The following is a 21,601-nucleotide window of genomic DNA, read 5'->3' as shown; positions in this document are numbered from 1 at the left end:
GACACTGGCCTGTCCACATCCTGGCTGGTTTGGCCCGTGGGCCTAACTTTCACACGGAAACGGTGAGGTTCAGAAAGCTGAAGCTTGGAGGGAGCAATTCACCTGACTGCACAGTAGTTCTTCCTGCGGCTGCAGGCCCAAAGGCATGCGGTGTTGCTTCACATTCTGGGTTATTTTTGAGATTAGAGTTCCAGCGTTTAGGTAAAAGGAAACCAAATACTAGGACCTTTAAGATGGATTTTTATTGTTGTTGTAATGTGTGCTAACTTCCAACCCAATGGGTTTTCCGTGCAGATGAAAATGTTAAAAAGAAGCTCAAGGAGAAAAGTAAGGTTCTTGGTGTATTTTCCCATCAGCTTCTCATTCGCCATTGGTGCCACTCCGTCTTTGCATGTTTAAAACATTCCTGTCAGTAAACATGTGCAGCTGCTTCATCAATAAGCCCCCCATTTCTTCACGGTGTACAAAACAGAGGCTAGACAGACGGACTATAGAATGCAGAGGAAAAGATCATGTTGCAGGTTTTTTCCCCGCAGCCTGTTCACTTCCCAGAGTACAGCAGGGCACACAGAGAAGTGAGCTGAGAAAGCGTGCTCTCTGTGGTGTGGGAGGCACAGGTGCAGAGGACAAGACAGCACGCACATCTGTGGAGACTTGGCTCTCGTCTCCATGGCAGAGCATGTGCTGAGCTTCGCTCCATCTGCCACAGAACTCATTATGTGAGGGGGTCTACTCTGAAGCTTTACGGAGCCCAGGCTATTTAATGCCCCATAAACTTAAACCCTTACTTGACCGCAGAGCATGAGTTCATAGGTTAAGGGAATTTGCTTTAAAACAAACAACAAACTGACCTCAGCCATTCCTAATTGAAAATGCATCAGTACAATTTTTAAACTACTAGAATCCCCTCTCCCCCATAAGTTGGTAACTTTGTCTAAATATTCTGTTTCCATATTGTAATTGTAGGCTCACTTTGGGGTTAAATGTTCACTTTACTTAAAGTGCTTTAAGTTTTCAATTTTCAAGTAAGGCTTGTATTTGGTCATCAGACTTTAAGGAGAGTGGCATTGTGCACACTGTGGCTGTGGTGTCTTGGTTTCTGTTTTAGAACAGTGTTAGAAGTGAGGCTTGCAGATGAAGCAGGTTACTCTCTCTCCGTCCTGTGGAATGACAGCTGGCTCCTCAGCATGGCTGCTCACATGAACACACGCTCAGGCTCTCACCGTGGCATCCCCAGCTTGGCCATGACTGAGCACCGCCCCTCCGCCTTGGTCATTGGGAATACCATCCATTGCTCTCACTCACTGCCCATGACCTCCTGTTTTGAAAACTCAGTTACTGTCATCACTGCTGCACCCATATTTCACCGTTGGTGTCTAGAGGAAGATTTTTGTTCTTTCTCTAGGAAAGGGTATCTTGCTTTCCCCTGCCTACATTGCTGTCTTTCTGGAGTGACAACTGTGTGGGTGAGGCAGAAAGTGCTCACCTCTTACTGTCCCTAAGAGGGAATCATTGCCATGTTTACCTTGAAAGTTTCCAGGCAGAAGAACCGTGGCTTCTCTCACAGGGTAGCTGGTGTGCTTCTTAACAATGTGGCTTCATTTTCAGACATTGAAGTGCAGAAAATGAAAAAGGCTGTGGAATCCCTGATGGCAGCAAATGAAGAGAAGGTGGGTAGAAATGGAATGTAAGTTTTATCGCTGTTCTGTTTACGCTCTGTATCATCCTGACTGCTGTATGCAGTTCCTTGAGCCACTTCACCCGGACAGGACACACTCAAGACTCCACTGATGTTAAGGGGTCTTCCTAGTCTCTTCTTACTTGAGTGTGCACTGTGTCCATGATGTCACTTATGATTCTGTGCGTGCATCTGTGCGTGTGTGTGTGTGCACACGCGCGTGTATGTGCATGTGTGCCCCCCAAACATATGAAAGCTGAAAGTTAAGGTCAGGTTGACTTCAAATGTCTTTTTATTCTCTCTCCATCTCATTTTTAAGACGGTCAGTGACCTTTGAGCTTGCTGATTGAGCTAGATTGGCTGGTCAGCAGGCTCTGGGAGTCCAGTTCTATCTTTCTAACCCACTCCCCAAAAGTGCTGAGGGTACCTTTGCCATGCCCCATGTTTGCTGGGGATCTGAACTCTGGAATTGTTTCCACTGGGATCAAAGGCAAGTCATTAGGCTCAGTGTTGGGTCTCTCCCAACAGTGGGCTGTCTCACTGGCTCTTGATTTTGTTGTTGTGGAATGCTGTTATATCAGTTTTATTTTTAAAGATGGCAGGTTAAAGAATTTGTAAGATCAGGGGTGCTGTTCATATGTCTGTGATACACATAGGAAAAGTACAGCTATTGCCACTTTTACCAAAGTTTGGAAATATTTTCAGATAATGCAAACAGTTCACAGCACTTACCTTTCCTGCTTGAGAACTGTCATAGTGGTGATGGTGATGGTTTATGCCGTTTGCAGGATCAGAAGATAGAAGATCTCCGGCAGTGCCTGAACAGGTACAAGAAAATGCAGGACCCAGCAATTCTGGCCCAAGGTAATAGAGTAGAATACATTTCTTGAAACCTTCCTACTCCATTTACACTTAACCAGCCATGAGCTTACATGTTTGGACTCAATTTCTTATGTAGTTCATATGCGTCATCCCAGATTGGGTGGCTCATCTGTGTATTGACGTAGTGCTAGGCAGCCATGCTTGTGGGGAGCACTCCGGCAGACGAGTGTGCTGTAGATGCCTGTGTCAGTGAGAATGTCTCTGTCAGAGAGTTCTAGGTGCCAAGAGCCTTGGATGTTTTAGAAGGAGACCAGTGTGTCTGGAAAGTGCTGAGTTGTGGAGAGGGTGTGGCATGATGTCCTGAGAGGAATCTCAGTAGGGCTGGGTTGGACATCTGCTCTTAAACAAGTATAGAGAATCCAGTGAGGTTTTGTTTTGTTGGTCTGAGAGCTTGAGCCTAGGGCTTTGCACATGCTAGGCAAATGTTCTCCCACAGAGCTACACCCCAAGCCCGGGGCTGAATAACAAGTTTGCAACGTGACCTTTGCCAGAAAAGGGTGATAAGGAAGACCAACCAGTATCAGCAGCAGGGGAAGCCAGTCAAAAGATTCTTGCAGTCATTGTGACTGCTGAGAGAGACCCAGTGGATCTGAATCGACCAGACGCAGTAAGGTTGTGACATGCTGTAGTAGATGATGGTCATGAACAAGGGGAAATAAATCAACAAAGACATAGACATCTGTGGCTAAAGCCACTGTAAGTGATGACATCGTTTCCCAAGGCCAGGGAGTGTCAGTTCCTCTTTGAACACATGAAGGTCTGTTGCCTCACCTGCAGAGGACCGTTCTCAGCCATGGAAAGACTGAGGGTCATATGAAACAGACAGGAGGTTAGAGGACTTTTTTACTGTGAGCATGTAGGTCATTGTCACCCTAATGATGAGAAGCAATGAAAACATGGCTTTTGAGAGATACTTTAGTTGGGGTTCTTTTGCTCTGCCAAAACACCGTGACCGAAAGCATCTTGGGAAGGAAAGAAACAGCTTATACTTCCATATCATCGTCCGTCACTGAGGGAAGTTCAGGACGGGGACTCAGACAGGTCAGGAACCTGGAGGCAAGCGCTAAAGCAGAGGCCATATAGGGGAATTGCTTACTGGCTTGTTCCTCTTGCCTAGCTTAACCTGTTTATTTACGTACCCTCAGGACCACCAGGCCAGTGGTGGCATCACTCACAATGGGCTGGGCTCTTTCCCATCAATTACTAGTCACACAGGCTTGCCTGATAATCTGGTGGGGGCATTTTCTCAGTTGACATTCTCTCCTCCCAAATGACTGTAGCCAGTGTCAGACTGACAGAAAATAGCCAGCACAAGAGATGGTTGTGAAATGCTCAAGACTTTGAAATTTTATCTTTAATTTACTTACTGGTGCTTGGAACCTACCGTGAACATGCTAGGTAAGTGCTCTACCACTAAGCTGCACTCTCAGAAGTTTTGATTCTGAAGAATTCATGCATGAAAAGAAGAAAAAACAAAAAAACAAAAAACCCCACAAAAACCTTCTGCTTTGAACCAGGGGCTCCGAAACAGATAGACAAGTAAATAGAAGTGGATATCATCTTTTTTATTCATGAAGGACTACTGCCACTTCCCAGGAGGTACACCAAGGGTAACCTGTGAGGGCAGGTTTTCTCCTCCTACCATGTGGATTCTAGGCCCAGAACTCAGATCACCCGGCTTAGCAGCAAGCCCCGTTTCCCATTGAGCCGTATCACTAGCCCCTCTAGGAGATAGTTTCTCACTGGCACTGGAGTTCACAGCTGGCCAGATTGACTGGTCAGTGAGCCTTTAGCTCCCTACCTCTGAGTGTGTGGATCACCATGCCTGGCTTTTAAAGGTTTATTTTCTTTTCATTTAAGTATGTGTGTGTGTGTGGGGGGGGGTGCGTATGCCACATTTGTCTCTAAGGCTATAGACCACCATGCCTGACTTTTAAGGTTTATTTTTATTTATTTATGTGTGTGTGTGGGGCTGTATGTATGTCACATGTGTGCCAGTGCCCAAGAAAGCCAGAGCAGGGCTTCAGACCCTGGAACTGGAGTTAGGGGAGTTGTGAGTCGCCTCGTTCAGAGGCTGGAGACCAAATGCAGGTCTTCTTCATGACCCCCGTGTGCCCTTGACCTCTGGGCCACCTCTCCAGGTCAGGCCTGACTTTTATGTTGGCGCTGGAGATCTGAGCTTGGGTCCTTGTGCTCACACGGCAGGCACTTGATGAGCTGAATGAACTTCCCCAGCCCCATATAAAAGTCTGAGATCAGATACAGCAGGATGGGTTTTCACAAGTCACAAAAATCATGCCCTGCTATGGTGGAGGGTTCTATGAAAAGTGATTACTCCATAATATGTGTTTATTTAATTACTCTTCACAAAGCTCTTAGCAACATCTAAAGTCTAATAAAGTTAGGATGAAATTATAGTAAAACCTCAGTTTAAAAGCTATGGTTGGGCTGGAGAGATTGCACTGCAGTTAAGAGCATTTGCTGCCCTTGCAGAGGACTGGAGTTCGGCTCTCAGCACCCACTTTGGCAGCCCATGACCCAGTTCCAAGGCATCCAACACCCTCTTCTGGCCCCTGTGGATACATGCATCCACATGGCATATATACACATGGTCATAAATAAAAATAAAAGCCCCAGTCACTGAGCCACCACCAAGGACTCAACTGCCTCCCCCTCTAGCCCCCTTACTTCCCGACGCTCCATCCTGCCTGCCCGCCTTCTCCCGCAGCCACCTCCCGCAGGCCATTTCCACTGAGGAGAAAGAATCAGCGATGTCTGCTGTCCAGAACCTCCACTCTTTGGACCCCTTTGCTGATGCAACTAAGGGTGATGACCTGCTTCCTGCTGGCACTGATGATTATATCCATATAAGAATTCAACAGAAAAACGCCAGGAAGACCCTTACTACTGTCCAAGGGATTGCTGACGATTATGATAAAAAGAAGAAATTTGCCTGCAATGGTACTGTAATTGAGCATCCAGAATATGGAGAAGTAATTCAGCTACAGGGTGACCAGCGCAAGAACATCTGCCAGTTCCTGAGAGAGATTGGACTGGCTCAGGACGACCAGCTGAAGGTTCATGGGTCTTAAGGGCTTGTGACTCTCTGAAGCTTAAGTGAGGATTTCCTTGCAATGAGTACAATTTCCCTCCCGTCCTTTCTCACAAGTTTAAAAACCTCACAGCTTGTATAATGTAGCCATTTGGGGTCTGCTTTTAGCTTGGACTAGTGTAACTCCTTCATGCAATAAACTGAAAAGAGTCAAAATAAAGTTAATCTTAATAAAATTATGGTGTAGCTGGATATGCTGGCATATATAGGGATGTGTGTAGGTAAAGAGTAGATAGGTAGGTAAATAGATTGAGTGATTGATTGATAGATTTAACTTTTTTGAGATAGGATCTCATATAGCCCAGACTGGCCTTGAACTTGTTATGTAGCCAAGGATGATCTTGAATTTCTGCTTCCTGGGCTCTCATTTCCTGACTGCCACGATTAAAGGTACAAGTCACCAAGCCAGGCTAAACTAATATTTATAAAGCCTGGGAGTTTTAAAACAAAATTACAGTGGGATCTTGGAATAAATTTGGGTTTGTTTCTTTTTTGAAACATCTTTTGTGTCAATGCTGTATCAAACCTGACTCCTCCTGTTAATACCACTGATGGGTACTTAGTGTGGCCTGGGTACCAGGCCTTAGTTGCTTATAGTTTGAGATGCTGTATTCTGTGTTGCTGATTTTCGTATGAAGCCAGGAAACAATGACTCTGTTTATGTTTTGGACTGGCCCCATAGCTCAGCAGTACAGTGCATGTTTAAGAAAAAGAAAAGAAATGCCTAAGTATGATTCTGTGTGGTGATATATTATTTATGATTTATTAAAGCTTGCCTGAGGACTCAGAAAGCAAAGTCAGCCTCAGGCTATAGAGATCAATTGGCTGTGGTGGTACACACCTTTAATCCCAGGACTCGGGATTAAGAGGTAGCTGGATCTCTGTTAGTTCAAGGCCACACTGACTACACAAAATTGATCCAGTCCTAAAAGAAATAGAGCTCACACAAAGGTAATCTTAGCACCTGGGATCACACACCTTTAATCCCAGCACTAGGGAGGGGAGACAGGAGGATGTGGCCGGGTGGAAAAAGGAACTTAGAGCCTTTTACCCCTGAGGATTGGTGGAGACGGGATTGCCATTTCAGCTGGGAAGAGGTAAGATCTACTGGCTTGGCTGCTTTGCTTCTCTAATCTTCAGCTTGAACTTTGAACCCCAATATCTGTCTCTAGGGTCTTTTATAATTATTGATTCTTCCAAAAGTGAACTGCAGCATCATTTGCTCCGTCTTTTGCAGGCCAGGATGGTGAGTGTGAGGGTCTGTTCCACTCCAGCTCCATCTCCACCCTGTTGGATGCACAGGGCTTTAGTGACCTGGAGAGAAGTACTTCTTCTACACCAGGCATGGGGTCTCCCAGCAGAGACCCATTCAACACAAGCGCTCCAGAAGAGGTACCTCTGGGAATCTGAAACTTGGTCTGTGTTGAAGGGGCTGTGTCTTTGCTGTATGTTTGTTGCCAGTGCCGTGTGGTTCTTCTCCAGCCCCATCACCCATCGGTCTGTCCGTCTCTCTTCCTTCTTAAATGTGTGCTTCCTCCTCTTTGTAATGACGGCTTTGGGCAAAGTCACAATTTCTTGTAAAACTCAATAAAAACAAGGCAAGTGCCCTGGCGTGTTCCTGTAGATCCAGCTGTGTAAGAGGCTGAGGCTGATGGAAATTTGAGAGCAGCCTGAAAGAACTCTAGTCTCAAAAACAATTATGAGCACCTTTGAGATAGATGCCCTAAAAAATGAGATTAAAGTCCGTCCTCTTAAAGACTAAATACCGAGTAAGTCAGGTAAGGGTGAGTTAGGGCAAATAAACAAGTCTAGTTTTGTTGTGACTCAGAAAACGCAATCAGAGGTCAGCAAAGTCTTTAATTCATTTACATTCATCAAAGTGGTGAGAACATCTGTTCGTTTTGTACTACACACCAGCACCAAACTGCGGCTGGATTGTCATCTTCCTGAGGAGTCTGCAGAGTGGGCAGAGGTCGTCAGGAACAGGAGTAGCTCAGCCCAGGAGTAGCAGGAAGGCGTCTCACTGCATTGCCTTGCTATGGAGGCAGCCTATTAGAACTCCCTAAGACTGCTAGGCTGCCTCACAGTGCTGTGATGAGAGCATCCTGAGAAGAAAGGTGGATTTGCATCCCCTAGCTCAGAAGTCATTTCTGCTGCAACCACAGCTCAACCAGATTCATAGCGAAACACTCTCTCTCTCACGGTCCAAGTGACACTGTGGTGTAAGAGCACATGAAGTGAGGTGTGGTATAACTGTTTTGGAAAACAATCACCATTTCATTCCTGGGTAAACCAGTTTATACCTTCTCACATATGAAAGGAGGCCTTCCCTTCTCCAGGTATCTCCAAACGCCCTTCCTGGGAGCTGCCATCCATTCAGGCTGATTCGTAGGGAGGTCCCTCAGGGAGTTCCTAGAGTATCTCTCTGAACAACTTTCAGTGCTGGGATGTAGCGAAGCAAGACATCTGTCACCACACACCCAGCACTCGTGGTGAGACAGGAGTGGGTGACTACTGCAGACCCTGCTTAAAAGGAGGGAAGATGAACGCACACCTGCCCCTGGTCCATAACAGCTCCAAACCCGGCTAGACAGGTGGTGCCACTCTGCAGTGGAGGGCAGCTTCGGAGCTCATCCTTCTTCTGTCCAAGTCTGCTTTCTTTTCCCCTCTAGATGTTTTCAGATGACTATTGTCTCCGCTTTGTAAAGTGCCATGGAGGTTCACAGCCACCTCTCATTCCCTGCTGTGTTTGCCCACTTGAGCTACTCTGGTGCGTCCTCCAGCCCACTGCACTGGAGATGAGCTTGTCTGAGTGTTCCTTGTAGCACGATAAATAAAAGACCCAGAGACAGACACTGGGGTTCAGTCTTCAGCCTGAAGGTCAGAGAAGCAAAATAGCCAAGACACTAGCTTTCACCTCTGTCTCAGGCTGCAAGGGCTGATCCTGTCTCCAGGAGCAGTCACCAAGCCTCCTCTCAGTGTGGCTGGAGAATGAATGTCAGCTCTGAGACCCTGTTCTTGTTTAAATACCTCTCATGAGTCCTGGGATTAAAGGCATGAGCTCTGTTACTCTTTTAGACTGACTCAATCTCGTGTAGCCCTGGGTGGCCTTGGACTCAGAGAGATTTGTCTGCCTTTGTCTCCTGAGTCCTAGGATTAAAGGTGTGGCCACCACTGCCTGCCTTCTATGGCCAACGAGTGTGTCTGCTTTGCTATTTTCATCTCTGGTGGTTTTAATAAGTCATAAACAAAATATCACCACAATTCCTTGCTGCCTCTTAGGGCCCAGGCTCCCTGCAGGGCCGCTGGAGAGAGTCTCATAGCAGGCCATACCTGTCCCAGGATTCCTCGAGGTCACACCACACCTTAATTGTAGTATAATTGCTGTCTGGAGAGACCAGGAGCTGGGAACATCTCATTCAGCTCAAAGTCTTATGTGTCCCACAGTTCCTTCCTTTCGCCATCTCTCCTCTCCTGCTTTCCTTCTCTTATATCTGTTGTTGATAACCCATAATGGAAAAATAATGTTTAGTGATGAATCTCTTTTCTAGTCCTATTTTCCCTCTCCTTACAGTTCTGGGCATCGAACCTGAGTCCTTGTGCATGCTTCTGCAAGTGCTCTGCATTGAGCTACACCACTAGTCCTGAGAAAGTGAAAACCGGATTGAGTGAAAATTAATTCAAAGAGAAAAACACTAACATGGGCACTTAAGCGTTAGAGAGTACTGGGACAGTTCACTAATGAAGATTTTAGTTATGAGATAAGATACAGGGAGAAGCTTCATGCTCTTTAAATGTGTTTATATTGAAAGGGAAAACCCCTTTGTTTTATTTTGAGACAGAGGCTCAGTTTGTTGCCCAGGACAGCATAGAAACTAGTGATCTCCTGCCTCAGTCTTGGGGTGTGGGGATGGACTTTGATAGCCAATAAGTGTGTTGCATGTAGAGAGGGATTCCTTGTATATGTGTCATATACCATGTTGTTCTGCAGAGTGTTTGCTCCATGAGTCTCAGCTTAAAGGTTTGTTTCCATATATTTCATGTGCACAAGTGTTGTGTTTGAATATATGAATGTACACTGCGTGCCTGCAGTTTCCAGAGTGGTCAGTAGAGGGCACCAGATCCCCGGGAACTGGAGTTAGCAGACATTGTGACCCACCATGCTGGGAATTGAACCCAGGTTCCCTGAAGAGCGTGCAGGAACTATTGAGCCGTCTCTCCAGCCCTCATGAATTCCAGTTTAATGATGTTTGGTTTGTTGTCAGTGATTTCTCCAAACGGAACAAAAATGAGGTGATGAGAATTGATAAGAGTTCAACATTATTTTTAAAGAAAACCCAGGAGGGAAAATTAAAGTTGGAACTGAAACCTTAAAAGTTTGAAAAAGAAATCAAGGAAACAGGCCAGTGTGTTAGTGTATTTTTCCCATCATTAGGAGTCCAGGGAAATCATTGAACTTCAAGAAGCATGGATGAGTGCTAAAGAGATTACCCAACATTGATTGTAAAGACTGAAACCAAAACCAAACCAGGAAAATAAAACAAAATTAAAAAAAAAAAAACAGGGCAGAACTCTATTTTACAGTAATATGGTGTTTTATGAGCTTCCATGGTGCCATCAGGCAGTAACAGGCAAAACTGACACAGCTGAGTTCATTGCTTCTTCATGAAGCTGAGCTTTGTTGGCTAAACTCACCCAAGTCCATCTTACCGTCCCTGGGTTTTGAATTCTGGGAGCTCAGGCAGGTCTGACTGCCTGTTGGTGGAGTATATGGCTAAGGCGAAACCATTGCTGGGCAGTTGGTGTTGATATGTGTCCACTGTGTGTCTACCTGGCACACTGAGGAATGAGCAGCCAGGCCAGTGCAGGCGTGTAGGATGAACACCTGTAATTTCATAGGAGGTCGAGCTCATGGCCAACCTAGGCTATGTAGAAGATCCTGATCAAAAAGAGGGAATGGATGAGAGAGAGAGAGAGAGAGAGAGAGAGAGAGAGAGAGAGAGAGAGAGAGAGAGAGAGAGATTGGGAGGAAGGTACATGGGGTTGGTAGGAAAGGGAAGGAGAACAGTATGATTAAATTTTTAATTTTAATAATTAAAGAGGGAGGAAAGAAAATAAGAAGTGGGCTGGGCATTGGTGGCGCACACCTTTGAACCCAGCACTCGGGAGGCAGAGGCAGGTGGGTCTCTGTGAGTTCGAGGCCAGCCTGGTCTACAGAGCGAGTGCCAGGATAGGCAAATAATGGCTCGGTGTTGAAACACTGGGTGTGTGCTAGGCAGCAAATAGTTAAACGAGGAGACCACTGATTGGCTGACTTGGAGTTCACTGAATAATTTTTAAGTATTTCCTTTGTGAGCTTTTGATGCCAATCACACTCTGGTCTCCGGTTCTCATACATTAAGAAAGACTCCAGCCCTAGGACTCAGAGGTATTTGAGAAAATGGGGTCCACATTTTATTGTTTCTACAGTGTTGCTGTTACTACACCAAACATTTTAACTGGTAACCACAGAGTATGTTCTAGCTGATTTTAATGCATTTTTCTTCAGTTATGGCAGTTGAGCTGAGTTACCTTGTTCACACATAAAATAATATGAATCCACATGACATATGTTATGGGTTAGACTACTATAGATATGAAAATGAAAGTAGTGCTTTGTTTACCATCTGTTTATGCTGAAGAGTCAGTGCTTTGGCGCTGGCATTCCGTGGTCTTTTAATGTGATCAGAACTCAGCGCTTTTTGTGGTGTAAGGTGCTTTCTTATTCAGGATATTCGTTGTCTTAGAACCAAATTAAACTCCCTTTCTCCAAGGTGTTTCCTCCATTAACACTTCCTTTACTTAGATGCTTGTTTTCTTGAGATGGTTTTATAAATACAAGGCTAGAGTTCTAAGCACGGGTGTGTAAGATTTAGATAGACCAACCTTGTTAGGTTTTGTTACTCTGTGCTTGTGTTTCGCTCGTCTGGTTGATTTTCTTTTTACTTTTTGATGTTTTACAGTTGCAAGCTTCAGCCCCTTCACTGTTGCCACCGTCTATGGGTGTGGAAACCTCCGAAAAGTCCAAGCTGCCTACTAAGCCTGAGGCTTCATTTGAAGACACGTATGTTATATGTGGACTAGCATTGTGAGATCAGTGTTCAGAGAAATAGAGTAACCAAAAATAGGAACACATCACACTGATTTATGGATGCTGTTTTCATCGTCAGTTTTGTCAAATTAAACTAAAAATGCATTAGTCAGGAAGACAAGACAGGAGCCTGGAGGAAGGAGGGAATGGAGGTAGAGGGGCCTTTAAGGAAGTTGGGTTGAACTTTCTAGGTCATGGCTGGCTGTTGAAAGGAGAAGGCAGAGTAGTTACCCTTGGTGCCATGAGGCTGTTTAAAGGGTGACTATAAAGTCAACACAACAGGGACAGAGTGGTGTCTCCAGAAGCAAATAGATATTTTGCAGAAAAATTCTCAAACTAATTGCCTAAATTTGAATTAGGCCTAAGAAAACGTTTAAAAATTAGAAATAACTTTCTTTGCATTATTTTTTCTTAAACATTTCTGTTTACTTAGAATATGTGCAGACAGGCCCCAGTGATTTGAGCCTCTGATGGGCTCTTTGGGACTTCACCGTTATAAGCCCAGGGATGTCTGTGTGGTTTTTGGTTCATGACATTAACAAATGCCTTTTTAAAAAATGTCTTGCAGTGATGGAAAAGCAATCCTGGGTGCTGCCGCTGAAGCCCCACTATGTGATGGTCTTTCGTAAGTCGTGTGTTGTCAAGTGTGAAGCATGATCAAGGCTTGAGAGAGTGGGAGTCTGTTTTGCCCGGGTAACCATTACCAGGAGTGGTCCACGGTGGCTGTTCCCCTCATGAGTACAAGACTGCGTGTGCCACGGCAGGCCAGGCTGGAGCACCTATGTTTACAGAGAAACACCCCTTTCCTGGCATCTCATGCCTGGCGCTTGCAGATCGTTAGTCTTCCCTCATCAGTGTTCATTTGAAGTTCAGAACTTTTAATTCATTTTTGTGCTGATTTGTATTTTTTTTACTCCAAGAGAAAGGGCTCCCAGAGAGTGTGGCAGCTGGCAGAGCTGCTCACTTACAGTTTAATAAACTGGCCCGATGTGGGTGTTTACCCAAGTTAACGTCTGGATCAGATTAGGAAAGCCCCGAACAACCTGGAAAGCCTATTTTCAGAGCAGTACTTGGATGAGATGTTTCAATTTCTCTGTTATCTTTCACGCTTTTCTTTTGGCAGTCAGTACTACTGACAACTTACATAAAAGCAGAAATGCCTTTTAAAAGTTAGGTTGCATAGTTGTTGTAGTTTTTTGGAGTAAACACATTCCTTTTTTAGTCTCTTTCCCTGCTTTGCCTTCCTTCCTTTTTTACCTTGTGCTGTGGGGATCAAGCCTCTCACGTGCCAAGCACACCCTGGCACTGAGCACGCACACCCTCAGTCTCTCGGCATTGTTTTTCTTTTTCTTTTTTTTGAAACTGGCTCCATATTTGTGCATTTAGTTTTTGAGTAATATCATCTTCAGCTGTGTATAATTGAACATTATTTATGTAAAAGAAAAAGTCTTTGTGACTTGCAGGCACCTTCTGCCTTCCTAGGCTAGCAAATGAATTACTGTGGGCAATAATAGCAAGGGATCCTCTACTGCAGTGGTTCTCAGCCTGTGTGGCTGTGTGGAACGACGCTTTCACAAGGGTCACCTAAGATTATCGGAAGACACCTATATTGACACTACGATTTGTAACCGTAGCAAAATGACAGTTACCAAGTAGCAATGAAAATAATTTTATGGTTGGGCGTCATCACAACATGAGGAACTGGATTAAATGGTGGCAGAGTTAAGAAGGTTGAGAACCACTGCTGTAATGAATTTTTCTTTTCCTGCCCCCCTTTAATTTTGTCTTTCTCGTGTTTGGAGACAGGCTTTGTCTTGATAGCCCAGGCTGTTCTCACACATCCAGCAATCCTTCTGCCCTAGCCTCTTGAGTACTGGACTTACAGGTGTCCAGGACCCACAACACCTGGCTTATTATGCTTTGCCAGGCTCAGATAAGTTACGCCTTTCATTCTTCAAGTGGAAGATTTAGATCTAACAATGCACAAGCTTCTAAGAAATTCCTGGTGTAAGTGTATAAGTGCCACCAGTCCATGGAAAACACTGATATTGCCAGGGCAGTCTTAAGTGTTTTTCCAGCTACTGTGACATGTGTGGGACATTTTGTGTTATTGGCAGGATAGTTAACCACCCTGCTTTTAAAAGAACTAAATGCTGCAATTCACTTAAGTACATAAGTGCTTGCTTGGTCCCAGGTTTTCTTTTATTACCAAGATTCAACCCCCAGACAGTTTTTAGTTTCCTTCTGAGACGATCTGTGTAGACACAGGCACCAGAGTCAACTTACTGTTAATTCTAATTATCATTGTTTCTGTTGTCAGAACTTCAAGTCTGCAAAAATCCAGCAGCCTGGGTAACCTGAAGAGAGAGACATCAGATGGCTTAGTGAGTTTTCTGGGGGTGGTTGTGTTTTGTTTTGTTTTTTCCCCCTTTTTCCTTTTCCCTTGCTACCCTGAGAAGAAAATATTGAGGAAAGAATCTTTACTTACACACGGAAAAATTCATTTTAGGAAGAACTTGTGGTTTCTCTGATGGGAAATTACTACCTCGGTACAGTTAATAGATATTGAGAATGAATATCAAAGACTAAAAGTACATAAATGAAAGGTTGGGACAAATAAAACATTGTAGGAAATAAATACAACTAAGATTTTGTGGTTTAAAAATGATGTAAATGGCTTCCTATTTATAGAAGTGTATATGACAACTGAATGTCTAAAAGATTTTATAGTAGCCTTCCTTAAATGTCATTGTTTTTGAACAGGAAAAGGAGTCTATCCAGAAGCCTGCAGAGGTAATTTTTATATCTGAGTTGATGTATAAAAATCTTTTAAATTTTGTGACTTGTATATTGAGTAAATGGCCCCACTCCAGGAGACCAAGGCTGTCAGTCTCCAAAGCATTGTTTGAGGTACAGAAAGACACCTGGGAAGGTCATGTGTGTGTGCCTGTACTTGAGTGAAGTGTGCAGCATGAATATGTCCTCAGAGAAGGCTGCAGAGTGGTGGCTATAGCTGGGGAAAGAGGGTAGAAAAGGAGAAGCTGAGGGGCTTTGGCTTTGGGATGGTGGCGGTGTTTGGGGAGTAGATGGGGTAGTAATGATTCAGAGAAGTGCTAAATGCCATTGAGTTATTTACTTTAAAATGTTAATTTTTAGCCAGGTGGTGGTAGTGTGTGCCTTTAATCCCTTTAGGAATTTGAGGCCAGTCTGGTCTACAGAGTTAGTTCCAGTGTAGACAAAGAAACTATGTCTCCAAAAACAACAACAGCAACAAAAAAGTCAGTGGAGAGATGGCTCAGTGGTTAAGAGCAGTGGCTGCTTCTCAGAGGTCCTGAGTTCAATTCGTAGAGACCACAGAGTGGTTTGCAGCCCTCTGTAACTACAGGCCCATGGGATTCAGTGCTCTCTTGTGGTGTGCAGGTGTCCATACAGATAAAAGAGCCATATACTAAAATGCATGCATACATAAAATATAATGATAAATTTTTCGGCCAAGTCGCCTGAGCCCTGCCGCCACGTGGGCACCCCAAATAACACACAGTCTTACATTAATTACAGTGCTGCTGGCCAATGACTAGGATTTCTTATCTGCTATCTCTGTCTTAAGTATCAACCATAATTATTAATCTATATATTTTATAAAGCCTTATCTGATCGAGGACGCCAGTGGCATGCATCCTCTCTTGTCGGGCTCACATGGTGGCTCCCAGAGAAGAGAGGAGGAGGAAGATTGTGATTTCTTGCTTGTCCCTGCTTATAATCTGAGTCTTTCTGCTATGTCACTTCCTGCCTGGATCACAAGAATTCCCTTTACTGCATTTCCCAGACTCATCCTCGACTCCTAGTCCTGCCTAACTTGCTTCCCTATTGGTCAACAGTGCTTTATTTATCAACCAGTAAGACAAACATATACACAGAAGGACTTCCCTCATCATAAATATTTTTACGTTAATTTTTTCTAAGCAGAAGCAGGTGGATCTCTGTGAGTCTATAGAGTGAGACCCTGTCTGAAAAAAAAAGTTAATTATGAATTCTGAACCCATCACCCAGCTCGCAAACTCCAATGGTCCCAACACCCTTTTCTGATCTATACGCACGCAGGCACGCACGCACGCACGCAGGCACGCACGCACGCACGCATGGGCTTCCAACTTGGTGGTTGAAAGAGTCCACTTCCAGCGTTAGGAGGGTGGGACAATCATGTAAAATACAGAAAACTTTTCCAGAAGGTTCCATCTATTTAACAGAATTTTAGCTGCCCACTAGAGAGCTCTGCTGTTCACTTCACAACTGCTGCTCAGAGCCTGGACACACTAGGACAGCAGAGCAGAGTGTACCAGGCTTTCTTTTTGGGGCCACCAACCAGCTCAAGTCACAATACCGAGACTTATTATTAGCTTTGAATGCTCAGTCTTAGCTCAGATCCTTTCTGGATAGCTCTTTTAACTTAAACTAACCCGTTTCTCTTTATCTACCTTTTACCTTGGGCTGTTCACCTTTCGTACTTCTGGGTACCTATGTTCACTGCTTCTCCATGTCTGTCTGTCTTCTGCCCTGGACATCTCCCTCGTTCTATTCTTCTTCTTCTCTCATTCTTTTTTTTTTTTTTTTTTTTTTCTGAGCCTAGCTTTCTCTTCCCATTTATTCTCTTTGTCAGCCAGCCCAGCCTATACTTTCTCGTGCCTGGTTTTGGCCTTTCAGCTTTTTATTAGGCCAATCAGGTGCCTTAGGCGGGCAAAGTGAAACAAATGCAACACATCTTTTCATAATTAAACAAATGCAGCAGAAAAAATGCAACGCATCTTTGCTCAGTTAAAATAATATTTCACAGCAGCAGAAGCCTGTGAGGATCTTTGTGGAAGCTGGAAACTATGGGAAGGACCATCCTGAGGGCTCAGCTGAGGGCTACACTTGAAACTATAGACCAGTCTCAGCATGGTGGTTAGTTTGTCTCATCCAGTGCTGACTCAGTTGTAACATGCAAAGATTGAGATCCATAAGCAGCTGAGTTACATAAAAATTAGTTAGCTCCTGGTTTGTTTCCTTTTTCAAATATTTTTCATTTATATGCTTTTATATGTAATATATGTATATATTGTATATATATTTGGTTCTCTGGATTTTCCAAATGCCCTTTGTTTCCCAAACCATTGCTGAAGTAATCAGGGAACTGGAAATGATACAGATTATTACTTCAAAAGACTCCTCACGGCACTCAGAGCCCAGAGGCTGGCAGACCATGGTCTCAAGACCAGCTGCAAGTTTACCCAAGTTATATTGCAACTCATTATGCCTATTTATTTACATACTGCCTAAAGTGATTTCACACAACAGTGAAATTTTCACACAACGGTGGCTGTGTGGAGTAACTGTGATGGAGACTGTATGATTCACAAGTCAGAAATACACATTTCCTAGATGGATTTCAAAAACAATTCAGAGAACAGAAACGTGTCCATGAAATATCAGCATGTATCAAGCTATAAATGTGTCATTTAGTGGCATCCAGAGGTGGTAAAACTGTAAAGAAAATAGATGGAATAAGAACCACAGACTTCGACAGAATTTCTAAAAGATAGGGGCTGGGAGTATTGCTTGAAAATGGGATAATGAAGGAGCTTCAAGTGATACGTAAGACTTAAATTATTCTTGGGGGCTGGAGAGATGGCTCAGTGGTAAATTGTGCACTCTGTAAGCCTGAGGACCTGAGTTTAGATCCCCAGCAACTACATAAAAACTGGGCATGGAAACACATGCCTGTCATCCCAGTGCTGAGAGACTGTGGGGACAGGAGTTTCCCTGGGAGTTGTCACCTTGTCTCATCAGTCACTGAGCTCCAGGTTCAGTGAGACTCCATCTCAAAAAATGCAGTGAAGAGAAATAAAAGACACCCAACCTTCAGCCTCCATATACACATGTGAACTCATGTACCTGACATACATACACTGGGACATACAGAGCTTATGTGTAGAACAAGTGCAGACTGCTATTCTGTGGTCTCAGACTTTGACCAGGGCATAAGTATTGGGTAGACATAAAATGAATGTTTTGGGGGGAAAAAGAAGAATGAGGAGGTTAATTTTGGGCAGTTGAGATGGCTCCAGGAGTGAAGGCATTTTGCCATCAAGCCCCATGGCCTAGGTTAAATCCCCAGGGTATTCATGCAGGAAGGCAAGAACAATTCCCACAAGTTGTTGCTGACCTCCACACATGCATGTTGTAGCACATGCACTCCCACACATGTACATAGGCACACATACACATAAGAAATAAATATTTTTTTAGAAGGTCACTGTTGCAGGATCCTGACGGGCATCCCGTGACATTGGAGGAAAGTAGGTGTGGCACCAATACAGGCATTGGGAACAACAAGCTCAGTTTATCCCAGGGAGGGGAGAGTTTTATATACCCCTCAACCTGCCCCAGGGGAGGAGCTGGCATCTGCTGATGTGACTTGGTCACTGTCCAAAGTCCACGTCATCTCTCATCAGACTCGGCTGCTGTTGTCAAGGCCAACTGGCAGACCCAGGCTGGGGGTCAGGAAATACCAACTGCGAATGCTCTAGGCCAGCTGTCAGGCCCATTGAGGCTTAGTTTTCCCACAGTTCACCTCTATATGTTATTAGAAAACTGACCTGTGGATGTTAGTTGGGTGCTTTGATCATCTGTGTGACCAGTTGTTTGTCTCACACACAGCCCTTGTCCATAGGAGCAAGCATGGCATTCTAAGCAGGTCGTCAGCCTGTGTCCCAGGTCTTCCCCTGGGTTCCGATCATCAACCACATTAAGGCCTGCAGTAGGGTGCAAGGCCAGTTCCACCTGACTGTCAGCTCTGAGCGCCTGAGTCCTTCAGATACGGAACCAGCAGTCAGTGGAGACAGCTGTCACTCAGGTCCTTTTCAACCCTTGGTTCAATAAATGATCAAAGGACTTATCAGTGTTGACGTAGCTAATGACTGTGTTGTGCATATAGACTTTCGGTTAATGCAGTCGGTCATCTCTTTGACCCTCTCACCAACTGTGCAAAGAAAAGCAGAGAACAGGAGGTGTTAGAAAAGAAAGGCAAGCAGAAGTGTCTCTCGGTGATACTAGAGCAGGGAGACACCCTTTATGAGCTCAGTGACTGACTCAGAGTCCGAAAAAAAAAAAAAAAAAAAACACCAGTGCCTGAATGTACCTTCCTCTTCTCATTCTTTGAGTGTAAAATGACTGAGTAGGCTCTCCTCGTTGTGTGTTAAGGCACTGCCTGCTTCGTAGACTTGCCTCAGGCTTCTGTCGCTGTGTGGTGATTTAAGGATGCAAACTCATTTATAGCTGTGCACCATAATTGCTAGAAAAGTAAGAATTTGCCAGACGGATTTGGTGCACACCTTTAATCCCAGCACTCGGGAGGCAGAAGCAGGCGGATCTCTGTGAGTTCAAGACTAACCTGGTCTACAAGAGCTAGTTCCAGGATAGGCTCCAAAGCTACACAGAGAAAGTCCTGGGTATGGAATATCTTCACTCCATGTCTTGAAGGAATGAGACAGATAGAACTTAATTGTTTTTAAAGCTGGCTTAAATACTTAAAGTAGCAAATGTCTTGATTGTGGCTGGAGTTAGAGGTGTTCATTGTGTTGCTGTTTATTGCCCAGGCTTCTTTAATATGTCACTTGGCGTTGGGCTCAGTGTGTTACTTCAGTTGTCTGTCCAGTGATGTGGCATTGATTTGAGTCCAACCTCCTGTCCTAGGGATAATGCACCCTAACACCCCATTACCTCTTCATCACCCCTCAGGATAAAGCTCCAACCGACAGCTGCACATTTGGGACCCTGCCTCCCAAGGTTCCAGGACATGATGTCTCCATGGATGACAACCCCTTTGGCACTCGAAAAGCCAGGTCCTCCTTTGGCCGAGGCTTTTTTAAAATCAAAAGTAACAAGAGGACAGCAAGTGCACCAAACCTTGGTAGGTATGGCAAGGGTACCTAGGTCCTGACCTTTCAGACAGAGGGAAAGGCTTGGTTCCACCCATCCTTTGTTCATCTGTGGATACATCTCTCTTTCTCAGACATGAAGGTGATTGCCTTCAGGGGGGATGTTAGCAAAAATGCTTCAGTGGATTTGATTTCCAAGTGTGATGATAAGTCAACTCTTACCCACTCTCTGTGCAGTGAGATAGACGGCAAAATGAGATCGTCCTGACCCTGTGGTGGTCTGTGACTTTGTTAGACAGTCTCCCTCTGTGGTGGTGGGATGAATGAGTCCCCACGGACGACCCTGTGCAGTCTGTGTAGTCTTGGTGCGTGCATGCGTGCGTCCCTCCTATGGGCATTTGCCTTGGAGGGAGGAGTCTGATCTGTTTTCATTTTGTCATCCCTGTGTTCTCTCCATTGGGCTGCATGTGTTGTGTGCGTTGTTGGGATTCCTGAAGATCGTAAACGAAGTGCCAGTGCACCTACCTTAGGTATTGTACCCCTGCATGCCAGCCTTCACCAGTGCTGCACTCTGAGTCCTCTTATCCCCACCCTTGACCTCTGTGATCTCTATCAAGCAAGCTGGCTGCAATCAGAAAACGTAGTCTGTTCCAAAGTATTCCTCCATCTTTGGTGAAAACAGACTCCACAAAGCCTTTGCTTCTGAGTCTACACGCTGTTTTAACCAGTGCTGTCGACACATTGTAAGCAGCCCGGAGAGGCCCTAGAAATGCCCAGCAGTCTGCGTGGTGCAGGGCTGGATTGAGCTGGCATCATACACCCAGCTCTACTCACACATGACTGAACCACCACCCACCAACCCTCTTTCCTCCTCCATGTGCTCATTTTCCCAACCCCTGCCCCTCCCCCCAGAATGTCCGTTGCCAGGCAGGAGCTGACTTACTGCTCTTGGAGGGACATTCTGGACATTATATTACTTGGGCGTTAGGAATATTTAGTGATGACAGCGGTGACTTCACATGGTGTCTGGGGAGTCGACATCAGAGTGCTTTTAAGAGAAGTCCATTCTGTCTCCCTGTGGGGAATAGTATGAAGAAAGCCTTCAAATAAAATAAAATAAAGAAGTACGTTGTGTTCTGAATGAGCTGGGCTAGGAACATTTTCAGGGTACCCATACCCCGTGGCTGTGGTATGAGAGTGCATAGATCCCCCTGGGTTTCCCCAAGGCTGTCACCTTGTATAGATACCAGATTGTTGACACACAAAGGGGCATCATTGTCTTTGGAGCCCGAAGTGTTTACAATGAGCGCTGGCTGCACAGACTAAACTCTTCTTCCAGTTGGACAACTACTCTCAGCTACTCCCATGTCCTTCTAGGGCAGTAGTCAATGCTTGTAGGCCAGTGCTGCTTATTGTAACCTGTCATCACAGCTCTGCTTCATAGAAAACTCAACTTCTGCAATTCCTGAGACTCCTTTCCTGATCTTTTTTTTTTTTTGAACAAGTGTTATTTTCCTTTATAAAATGTAAAATTTCGCCCTTTGGAAAACCACAGCCCCATCTTTGCCTGTGGCTGTTCTTCCAGGAATGGACAGTTGAAGGACCATGCATTGTGTATGTACAGAGGCCTGCAGTGGCCACTGTGGATGCTATTCTTTCAAAGCCAGATTAAGAAAGACCGATTTTATATCTAAAGAAAAACTCACACATACCTACCTAGTCATTGCTCTCTCCCATCCCATATATAATAATAGGCTAGGATTTTCCCCCTCTTGAGGCAGGGTCCCAACTATAGTCTGGTCTGAACTTGAGCTTGACATTTTCTTGCCTTGGCCTCCTGAGTGCTGGGATTCAATGGGAGTGCACCACCATACTGGTGATTC

The 21,601-nt window shown here is 44.8% G+C and overlaps 2 protein-coding genes across 11 annotated transcripts in view; both read left to right on the top strand.

The window, feature by feature from the left end:
* Ppfibp1 (PPFIA binding protein 1) overlaps nt 1-21,601 on the top strand; it is a 146,771-nt gene that overhangs the window by 112,414 nt on the left and 12,756 nt on the right. For 4 of the 10 annotated variants that reach the window (XM_027430079.2, XM_027430081.2, XM_035448676.1 and 1 more), the window contains 10 exons: nt 295-327; nt 1,609-1,670; nt 2,467-2,542; nt 6,910-7,064; nt 11,675-11,775; nt 12,371-12,427; nt 14,123-14,186; nt 14,566-14,595; nt 19,579-19,750; nt 20,216-20,248. In XM_027430079.2, the coding sequence (XP_027285880.1) occupies nt 295-327; nt 1,609-1,670; nt 2,467-2,542; nt 6,910-7,064; nt 11,675-11,775; nt 12,371-12,427; nt 14,123-14,186; nt 14,566-14,595; nt 19,579-19,750; nt 20,216-20,248 (783 nt within the window). The remainder of the gene's footprint in view (nt 1-294; nt 328-1,608; nt 1,671-2,466; nt 2,543-6,909; nt 7,065-11,674; nt 11,776-12,370; nt 12,428-14,122; nt 14,187-14,565; nt 14,596-19,578; nt 19,751-20,215; nt 20,249-21,601) is intronic. The other 6 variants (XM_027430084.2, XM_027430082.2, XM_027430083.2 and 3 more) reach the window with 6 other exon arrangements.
* Nucleotides 1,609-6,449, top strand: LOC118239255 (eukaryotic translation initiation factor 1-like). The gene is made up of 3 exons (XM_035448677.1): nt 1,609-1,670; nt 2,467-2,542; nt 5,289-6,449. Exon 3 carries the CDS (start codon nt 5,332-5,334, stop codon nt 5,650-5,652), a length of 321 nt encoding a protein of 106 aa, XP_035304568.1. The 5' UTR covers nt 1,609-1,670; nt 2,467-2,542; nt 5,289-5,331; the 3' UTR covers nt 5,653-6,449.

The sequence above is a fragment of the Cricetulus griseus genome, chromosome 8, assembly GCF_003668045.3.
Source record: "Cricetulus griseus strain 17A/GY chromosome 8, alternate assembly CriGri-PICRH-1.0, whole genome shotgun sequence".
NCBI lineage: Eukaryota > Metazoa > Chordata > Mammalia > Rodentia > Cricetidae > Cricetulus > Cricetulus griseus.
The sequence above is the reverse complement of the archived record's forward strand: the minus strand, read 5'-3'. Positions and strand labels throughout refer to the sequence as shown.